Genomic DNA, 10,506 nt, shown 5'->3' on the forward strand with positions numbered 1-10,506 from the left:
CATAAACCTTTTATAGGAGCCTTTTCCGCATTTGGTGTGGAGGACCAAAGTGCTTAAAATGACTGAAACAATTGCACCATGTGTAATTTTCTTTAATATTTCATAAATGCCATTTTTCATTAAAAAAAATCCAAATGGCACCTAATGGATAAATGTTGTTGTTTTTTTCCCCCTGAAAACAAAGCCTTTTATTATCTGAAGTGACATCCAGAAATATTATGGAAAGAATAAATGAAGTATTTTTTGTGCAACTGGGTATCATGAAATGCTTTGTGTTAAATGGGCTATTAGAAAATTAATTTATTTGTATTATATACCAAGTTATTACTGGTTGTCCATAGTTCAGGGACAAATAGTTTTTATTTAAATCTTTTCAGGCAGGTTCAAGTGAACGTTCTTTTAAAGGTTTGATATTTATGTAAAATGTTATATTATGAAACATTTAAATATCAGGGTTAAAAAGTGTATAATGAACAAACCCTCGCTACCAAACGGCCTGCTGCACAGTAAAGAGGGATTTGGGCCCCATGTTTACAGTAATCTGAGCTAGCAGTGCGAGTGAGTCACGCTCTCCAGCCATTGGTCAGATATCCAGTGACGCAATCACGCAGAGTTTCCGCAGTGACGGCGCCTCTCGGGTTCAGCGTCTCAGACCTTGTGGTGCCCTTTAACTTGGAAGTCCAAACAACTGTACCGTCATGGCATCTCAAGTGCCAGGGCTTTCAGCTCTGACTAAACCCGGGTTAATACCGGGTTTTAAGGTTTCTAAAGGTAAGAGTAGTGTTTTAATTTAATATAAAGCCGATTGCAACCTTCATGGATTGCAGCAATTCCATAAAGCATCAACACATATTTGTCAGCATGTTTGATTCTTGTGGATCGGAAAATTGTGTTCATTTCAGATTATACATTGTTTATGTTAGGTTATGCTTTCTAACATGCATACAGTACAGATGAGTTTTATGGCGCTTATTGCACGCACGCGTTATTAGGTCATAGGTTTGCAGGTATTTTTTGGATTGATTGATTGATAATGCATGTCGGATATTTAAATGAATGCACTGTTTTAGTAGGAAATAAAGCTGAGCATCTTCTTGCCATGTCTCTGCAGCATTTGTAATGCGCAGATCATGAGCCTGACAAACTCAATTGTTTTGCTATCTCGGGAAACACAGCGATGAACGAAAAGTTGTTTTGAGTCGAATCTTTTAAATGAATCATTTGAACAGAATCTGTCGGTACGATTCGTCCACATTCACAAATAAAACAACGTGTTAAAATACGTTTACAACGTAATAACAGTATGACAGTTTAGTCTAGCTTTATAATATGCCACGACGAGATGTCAGTGATCACTTGATGATAGTTAAAGAATTGCGAAACGATTCGTTCTCAAGAACCGATTCGCGGAAATCAGTAGGACTACCATTAATAGAGTCAGAGTGAATCCTTCTCACCTGACCAGGATTTACAGTCTGAGATGAAAGACTCTTTGGATTTAGCCAGTCTGTGTCTGTGTTGACATACAGTATGTCGTGACTATATTTTAGTGCTGATTAAGTTTCATGAGTTTAGCTCACATGACACTGAAGACCAGACACACAAATACACCTCATAATGCCAATAAACACTTTTATTCTGTACTGCATGTGTTTTATAGTGCACTTAAAGCTGTATAAGCGTAATGTGTGCTACAGATCATGTAATATTTATTTGCAAATCATTGATTTGATTTAAAGGCTGTAGACTAGACTGTGTTTCTGTTGTTTGGACACTGAATTTGTTGGTTTACTGATATCAAATTGTAAAGTTATTTTGTCTAAAGTAGTTTGTTCCAAAGGGAAGCATTGCTTTGGTTGTATAGCTGTTAATTAATAACTACCGGGTGTGTTTCGGTGAAATTTAAATTCATGTCGATTTTCTTAATTAGAGAAAATAATATAGAAATGACATGGCGCTATTGGATCAGGCTGTATGAAATAGAAATATATAAATGAGTGATACCGAAGATAGAAAATCGTAGGTTTGAATAAATGATTTGGAACCAGGGAAATTAGAATATGACCACAAACTAGTATTCAGATTTATTTTCTGAGCTGAAGATTCACTTATTTCTAATGCTGAGGTAGTGCGGTATTCAGACCTGTGAAATAATTGCTTAATATAAGCTGCATGAGAGCCACTGTCAAAATTACTTTACTATTAGTTATAGTTATAACAGTGTAAGTTTTTTTCTCCAGGTGTGGAGGACCAAATTTACATTGTAATTTTTCATAAAGGCACAATTTCCAAATGACACGTAATGGATGAATCATGTTTAAGACATTTTAACAAATGTATTTTAATAAACAAAGCCTTTATTGTTACAAATAACATTTGGAAACACTAACTGTTGTGGGGAAAAAATAATGAAGTATGGTTTTGGGCAAGTGGATATTGTGAAATGTTTTAACAGTTATGATTTTTGTCCTTAATAGGACTTTTTAGCGATGTCAAATGCAAGGTTACTTTTCTCTGAACTTGGAAATGAACCTAAGTGCTTTGCCCATTTTCAAGTTCATATATGAAAAGCACTATTACTTAAACATTTTCAAGAAATTAGCCTACTGAAAAAAATAAAACAGAATTTGGAAGAAAAAAATAGATTCCATGGGGCCATTTTTGTTCAATTTGTTTACATTTCATAATTTCAAATAGTTAGAAATGCTTTTTGATTACTAACATTTATATTATCCATTAAAATGGAATTGAACAAACAAAAGGAATTTAATAACCACCTAGGTTATCATGTCCAAAATCCAGTTTCAACATGGCTGGGCTTGACCCAAAGATTAAACTAAATCTTTCTAGAAAATAGCAATGCTCGTAGAATAGTGTGCAGGAAGCTCCCGGCCCTGTCAAAAACGAGCGCCTCCTCATGTGTACATTTACAGATCAGCTGATCACCATCGTTCCTGTTGCAGTGGCCGCGGCTCTGAGCACCTACCTGCTGACACGCTACTTCAGTTCACAGAGCAGCCCCGAAAGCAGGGTCAACATGTCAATCAACAAAGACAGCCCCAAAGTAGTGCACAGCTTCGACATGGAGGACATCGGCAACAAGGCCGTCTACTGCCGCTGCTGGAGGTCCAAGAAGGTGAGTGAAACCTCCTCAGTGGATCACGTGTCTGAGTTCATATTAATAGGATGGTGTGGCTATTCTTCATCCCAATGGCCTGTTTGGAGATCATCTGTATGAACCATTTTTAAAAATTTGATGCATGAATTTTAAGGCCTCTAAATTATTAACAAGATTAAAACTTGACTGAAAAGCCTGTTATAAACAATCTTGTACATGTCTTCTGTCTGAATGTTCATTTGTACGTATTTAGCAAGTAAAAGGCCTTTTGGTATAATTTAAAAACACCCCCCTTCAGGATGTTTTGCACGTTTCTTGTTTTTAACGTTTAATGGACTAAAACAATTATCCAATCATAATCATGTTAAAATAAGAATATCAAATATCAGGCTTTTGAGGAACATTTATTTGTTCATCTCTTAATCGTCATTGTATTGCATTTGATTACATGTTTTGGCCCACAATTAAAAACTACAGTGTTTGATCATAAAATTAAGCATTTAAATATCATCTTACTAAGACAAATTATTAGGAGTGACAAATGATATTTATAAGTATTTTATGCAAGTAGTCTGTTATACTTTTATGGGGAAAAAAATCATTGTTTTACATAAAAATTAATGTTACCTTTTAGCCATATAAATAACATCTTCACCAAAATGCATGTCTGTGCTTAATTTTCTCACTGTAAAAAAAAATAAACAAAGATATTTCTTCTTGCATAGATATAAAATTGATTAAAATTGAGTTTATGCTTAAAACAAGAAAAGAATGTCTGTCAAGACAAATAAACTTAATTCAAAGAAAAAGCAAGTTTATTTTTCTAACCCCATTGGCAGACTGATTGTCTTGTTTTAAGCGTAAAGTCACTTAATTTTGATAACATTTTCAAAAAACAATGTTTTGTAACATGTTCACGTGTGTAATTTTGCTTCTTAATTGTATCTTCATTTAAGATTGGAAAGTAAGACAAAAATAATAAGGAAGACATTTTTTTTTTGCAGTTAGAACTTCTGAATAACATGGAGGTGTTTTTTCCCTTCTTCCTCAAGTGTGAGCTCCATAATCTCATTATATCATATTATATTAGCCATACAAATCCTGATGTATCAAATATGATATTCAACAACAAAAAAATACATATGCAGACTTTTCTCTAAAGGTTCAATACACTGTTCCATTTAAAAACGGTGATTTTATTTTTTTTGGCCATTATTCCATATGTCAGGCTTTACAGGGTTAATGGTATAATTCCCTCAGAATTGTTATTTCTCTCATTTATGCACCCTCATGTCACTGTTTGTCATATCCTGAAGCACCATAGTGATCTAGAAGAGCTTCCTGCAGATGTACCAATGCAAAGTTTAAACATTAAAACCGCAGGAAGCGTACAGATACGCCATCACACTCTGTGAATGATCATCATGTGTGGTTGTGAATTGTATGTATTTGTTTGTTCCCTGGACAGTTTCCATACTGTGACGGCGCACACACCAAACACAATGAGGAAACTGGTGATAATGTCGGACCTCTGATCATTAAGAAGAAAAATCCCTAAATACTCAGTGAGTGTGTGTGTTTGCATCAGTGTTTTCCATCCACTGGCGATGAGGATTTAATATTACAATTACTGTAATTCTCAATGTTAATGCATCTCATTCACACCAGGGCTTCCTGTAGCACTGCAGACATGCATCAGCAAACATACTGTATTTCCTGTAAACATGCAGTTTTACACTTGGTCTTCCTCTCTGCCTCTAACACAAACCATATCATTGAAATGTGCTTTAAATGTACTCAAAAATAACTTGGCACTACAATGCAGATGAATGTGGATGAGAGGGGGTCAGAGCTACTACGCACAGTTTGATGAACATTTTGGTAATTATGACTTGAACATTTGTGTAGTTTTTACTATATTAGGTGTAAAACTAAACCAGGTTCCATTTAAAAACAGCATAGAAATATAATTTCTATCATGATGTGTAATTCGGAGGCCATGTGTATTTTGCTGTACGATGAAGATGTACATTTTGAATAAATGTAATTTGAAATGTTCACCCTTTTTGTCAGGGTTGTGTTTTCACGCTCTATTTTCAGTAAGCAGGGTTATAACGGCCAGAGTTTTAAAACAGGATGTGGGAGATAATGTGTTCTACTTCCTGGTCTGCTGCAAAACACAGGAAATCAGAGATCGTCCTGCTGCAGTTCCGCTTACAGCCACCAGATAGAGCCACTGTATCAGTTCAATGCTCTTGAGTTTGTTTTGAAGGGATTTTGAGGCAGCTTCACCTCTTTGGCTCTGCAGGAAGTGTGAGGTTTATACACATATTGGTTTTTAAATGCTGGACACCCCAATCTTGGATGTTTACTAAGAAGTTATTCGGTGTTTTTGAGATATTTATAGTCAGTTCTAAAGTATATATACCCACGAACTGTTATTTAGTGGGTTTATGTTGATATGTTTTATATTTAGCTGTTTTATGTAGCTTAAAAGTGCTGTACATTTACTTTCTACAGGGTAGAGGCGCGGTCACGTTAGTGAATTTATTTTTCGCAACAAAAAAAATTGTCTATTGTCAATGTATTGATGTATGAAGCACATTTTACACAGAAGTGACTTTCAAACCAAGCAGCTTTCTGTTGGTCAGCATGTGAACAGTTTAAACACGTTGTGAAATCTTCGTTGGCTCTTTTTCTGCGTTGAGTTTTTTGGCCTCACGCAAATCCTGATCATGTGGATTCCTTAAATCCGCAGGTAAAACTCCCTCATCTCAATAAGAATCCACACGATCTGGAATTTTGTGCGAGGGACATGCGAGTAAAAAAGTTCCCCCATGCGAATTTCGCTCCTGATTCAAGTTTGTTAAACTTTTAACATGCATATTCACCATATTTACCAATATATTTATTAAAGGGGTCATATGATGCGATTTCAATTTTTCCTTTCTCTTTGAAGTGTTACAAGCTCTTGGTGCATAAAGAAGATCTGTAAAGTTGCAAAGACTAAAGTCTCAAATCCAAAGAGATATTCTTTATAAAAGTTAAGAGTCAACCCATCAACTTCGCGCTGTGGATCGCCAGATCGGCTTTCACCGTGGACGAAGCGGAGTTGCCACAAGCCCGCCGGAAGCTCCTTCGTCGAATCCGCTGGTCGCCGCTCACTCTAGGCCGCCGTGTGTGACGCTGTGTGTTTCATTGTGAAAGAGAAACTACTTTGTTTGGCCTTCCAAAAGAGGACGATATCCACTTCGTCATGCCTAGAGCTGATCTGTGCTGGTCGTTGAGGAAATACATCACAACGCACTGGATAGCTGGCCAATCAGAGCACACCTCGCTTTTCTGACCAACGAGCTTTGTAAAAATCGACGCGTTTCAGAAAGGCGAGGCATAGAGTAGAAACAATAATGTACAGTATGTAGAAAATGTGGTTTTTTAACCTTAAACCGCATAAACACATTTCATTACACCAAATACACAAAATAATGTTCTTTTTAGAAACATCATATGACCCATTTAATGTGGCCAGGACTTAAAGGGATATTTCACCCAAAACTGAAAATTCTGTCATTAATTACACACCCTCATGTCGTTCCAAACCCGTAAGACCTTCGTTCATCTTCGGAACACAAATTAAGGGTTAGAGAGCTTTCTGAACTTTCTGACCCAAAAGCGTAGTAAGAACATCGTTAAAATAGTCCATGTGACATCTGTGGTTCAACTGTAATTTTACAAAGCTACGAGAATACTTTTTGTGTGTAAATAAAACAAAAATAATGACTTTATTCGACAATCCTTCTCTTCCTGCGTCACTGTCCTCCGCCATTATCGAGAGTACAGTGACGCATGCCTGTGCATTCCTCTGCTCTTAAACAAGGTGCAGCGCATGTGTGTTCTACATCAGCAGGAACTTAGGTCTTACAGGTTTGGAAAGACATGAGGGTCTGTAATTAATTACAGAATTTTCATTTTTGAGTGAACTATCCCTTTGAGTGTATAAGGGGATGTTCACACAGAATGTGATTTGTATTGCACTGCACTATTTTTCAATCTTTTTTTCTATGAAAACATGCACTAGATGGATTTGTTTGGCCGTAGCACTTGTGTCTTTTGTGCATGATGCAGCATTATAAAAACGTGATGCTAAAGTTAGGGGGAGTTCACACAGAAAGCGTTTTTCCATTTCAGCGCTCTACTCTTCCAAGTGTTTTTCTATGAAAATGTTAGAAGGATGTTTTTGACCACTGAATCTCGTGCATGACACGGTGTTCTAAAAATGCGGCACTCAATTTTTTAATTTTCAACATTTAAAAATTGCGTCTCCAGACTTTTTTCTTCCATTCCACTCACTGTGTCTTGCGTTTTTCAAAGCAAAAACACATTCTAAGTGAATAGCCCCTTAGAACTTCAGCTTTAAAAAATTATGTCATCATCCAGCTCAGTTCAGTTTAAATAGTATCTTTGCAATCATTTGCAATCAAGTCAACGATATCGCTGGAAATGAAGTGTCCCCAACTAAGCAAGCCAGAGGCAACAGCGGCAAGGAACCAAAACTCCATCGGTGACAGAATGGAGAAAAAACCTTGGGAGAAACCAGGCTCAGTTGGGGGGCCAGTTCTCCTCTGACCAGACAAAACCAGCAGTTCAATTTCAGGCTGCAGCAAAGTCACATTGTGCAGAGGACTCATCTGGTTCCTGTGGTCTTGTCCCGGTGGTCGTCTGAGACAAGGTCTTTACAGGGGATCTGTATCTGGGGCTCATCTAGTTGTCCTGGTCTCCGCTGTCTTTCAGGGCTGTGGAGGTCCTTTCTAGGTGCTGATCCACCATCTGGTCTGAATACGTACTGGAACAGCCTTTAAAGGGGTCATAGGATGCTACATGCACTTTTACAAGTAGTTTGAACTGAAATGTGTGTTGGCAGTGTGTGTACGCAACCACCCTATAATGATAAAAATCCACCCGGTGTTTTTTTTTAAATCTCGTTAAATGTTTACCCCTTTCTCAAATCGAGCCGATCTCAGATGCCTGTCTGTGTGACGTCACACAGACAGGCCCCTCCCACGATAGTTTGATTGACAGTAGCATTTCAGCACAGACTGGACTGGTGTCTTACCTTAGACCCGCCCTGAGTTAGCTTTCATCAGTCCGCCATTGTTTCACCGCTGGAGCAGATGTAGACAAGAATGACTCCTAAGCGATTGAGGTGTTCTGTTGTTGGATGTAATAATGAACATAGCAGTCGTCATTTACTCCTGACATCTGAGCCACTGAACTGGCAGTGTATTTCGTTTGTTTCTGAAGGGAATGCTCCCCCGATCTGTCTATGTTCGCGCGAATCATTCATAATCCAGCCTCATCTACAGAAGAACGAGTCTACTGTATTTCTGCGTTCGAGAAGCAGGCCGACAGCATTCCTCAGTGTCTGAGAAAACTGGACGTTTGCTCCATCTCTTTCTCTTTTTTTCCCCCTTCTCCTCTCCCTCGGTCTCTATGCCGTCGTCTTTCAAGTGGGTTTTATCCCCTCCTGTGGAGCGGGTCATGTGTCTGGCTGCCAGAGAGAAGCATGTGACGTTAATCCAACATCCTCATCCACCCCCCTCTTCCCACTCACCACCACACAATCCCCCCCAACTCAGAGAGGAGGGGGGCTGAGGTCTCAAAGTTATCTGGGAATTATGTGGCCACAAGGATAGGCAAGTGTTTGTTTATTTATTTGCCCATTTTAATGATCTATCATGTGGCTTCGTTTGGAGATGATCTGTTATCTGTCACATAGCAGGGACGTCTTGTCGTGATATACCAGCTCAATACTACAAGAACGTCCTCCAGGGTGAACTCAGGGTATAATGCAACTCAGGATCCAAAGGTCTGATCAATGAGCTCACAAACAAACCTGGTTCAAGTCAAGCAATCTTCTCCCCTGATAGCTCAGTTTGGCCGGACGGCCAGCTCTAGAAAGGGTTCTGGTCGTCCCAAACGTCTTCCATTTAAGGATTATGGAGGCCACTGTGCTCTTAGGAACCTTAAGTGCAGCAGAAATTTTTTTGTAACCTTGGCCAGATCTGTGCCTTGCCACAATTCTGTCTCTGAGCTCTTCTGGCAGTTCCTTTGACCTCATGATTCTCATTTGCTCTGACATGCACTGTGAGCTGTAAGGTCTTATATAGACAGGTGTGTGGCTTTCCTAATCAAGTCCAATCAGTATAATCAAACACAGCTGGACTCAAATGAAGGTGTAGAACCATCTCAAGGATGATCAGAAGAAATGGACAGCACCTGAGTTAAATATATGAGTGTCACAGCAAAGGGTCTGAATACTTAGGACCATGTGATATTTCAGTTTTTCTTTTTTAATAAATCTGCAAAAATGTCAACAATTCTGTGTTTTTCTGTCAATATGGGGTGCTGTGTGTACATTAATGAGGAAAAAAAATTAACTTAAATGATTTTAGCAAATGGCTGCAATATAACAAAGAGTGAAAAATTTAAGGGGTCTGAATACTTTCCGTATCCACTGTATATATATATATTTTTTTAATTATATAAGAAGTTATATTTGTAAGTGATAATAAATTATGATGCATGTATTAATTATATAAAACATTTGAGGTACTTTCAAGTGCCTTGTATATGTGATATGTGAATATGCTATTCATGTACAAATTACCCAAGTACCATGTTTTTGGATACAACTGTGATGTAATACCATGGTATTCATTGAAATATATACTATTGAGTGCCAATCCTTACAAAAAAGTACTGTGGCTGTACCATGGTACAGTTGTAGTATACTTCCAAGAATACAATGGTATTACCATGGTGAATGTCCAAAAACATGGTAGTGCCATGGTACTGTTAGGTGTTTTAAACAATATTGTATATTAATATAGCAATATACATATGATATGAGACCATGTTTTAGAAAACTACCATGGTATTTCTTAAACGTATTTAAATGGAATACGGATACATCCATACATTTGAGCACAACCATGTATGTGTCCAAAAAATGTTAGTAGCATTACCATGGTACTTTTTAGTATATTTTTGTGATGTAAATACCATGGTATATATGAATAATCATAGTATATTTCTAAGTCCCATATCACGATATTTTTGGACACAACCATGATGGTATAGGCGTATTTCTGAAGTGCTGAACATGTCGCCTAAATACCATGGTATATTAATCTGTTTACAGTACTACCATGGTATAGCCTACACAACGCCTTGTAAGTGAAAACTTTATCCCATACGCTTAGAATAGAGTTTAGCCTTTTGTGAATACAGATAAATGGGAAAAAAACCATGATGGGAAGTACAGCCCTAAAGTAGTGTCATTTTACTCAAGCCTAAACTTTCCCGTTAATGCAATTGTGGAGGACTGT

General features: G+C 37.7%; 1 protein-coding gene across 2 annotated transcripts; it reads left to right on the forward strand.

Moving 5' to 3' along the window:
* The first annotated feature begins 586 nt into the window (after nt 1-586).
* Nucleotides 587-5,167, forward strand: LOC107589139 (CDGSH iron-sulfur domain-containing protein 1-like). 2 transcript variants are annotated; one of them, XM_016277492.1, is made up of 3 exons: nt 587-771; nt 2,964-3,136; nt 4,587-5,167. In XM_016277492.1, exons 1-3 carry the CDS (start codon nt 699-701, stop codon nt 4,674-4,676), a joined length of 336 nt encoding a protein of 111 aa, XP_016132978.1. In that variant the 5' UTR covers nt 587-698; the 3' UTR covers nt 4,677-5,167. The 2 variants fall into 2 exon arrangements, with proteins under 2 accessions (XP_016132978.1, XP_016132976.1); XM_016277490.1 differs by having other exon boundaries at nt 588-771; nt 2,934-3,136.
* Nucleotides 5,168-10,506: the final 5,339 nt, after the last annotated feature.

This window comes from Sinocyclocheilus grahami, unplaced genomic scaffold (assembly GCF_001515645.1).
Source record: "Sinocyclocheilus grahami isolate Dianchi unplaced genomic scaffold, SAMN03320097.WGS_v1.1 scaffold112.1, whole genome shotgun sequence".
NCBI classification, from domain to species: domain Eukaryota; kingdom Metazoa; phylum Chordata; class Actinopteri; order Cypriniformes; family Cyprinidae; genus Sinocyclocheilus; species Sinocyclocheilus grahami.

Excerpts from the sequence above, each read along its gene's own strand:
- LOC107589139 (XM_016277490.1), top strand. The coding sequence starts at position 699 with ATGGCATCTCAAGTGCCAGGGCTTTCAGCTCTGACTAAACCCGGGTTA. Across the intron at positions 772-2,933 it reads GGGTTTTAAGGTTTCTAAAG|ATCAGCTGATCACCATCGTT; the intron begins GTAAGAGTAGTG and ends GTACATTTACAG. Across the intron at positions 3,137-4,586 it reads GCTGCTGGAGGTCCAAGAAG|TTTCCATACTGTGACGGCGC; the intron begins GTGAGTGAAACC and ends TTCCCTGGACAG.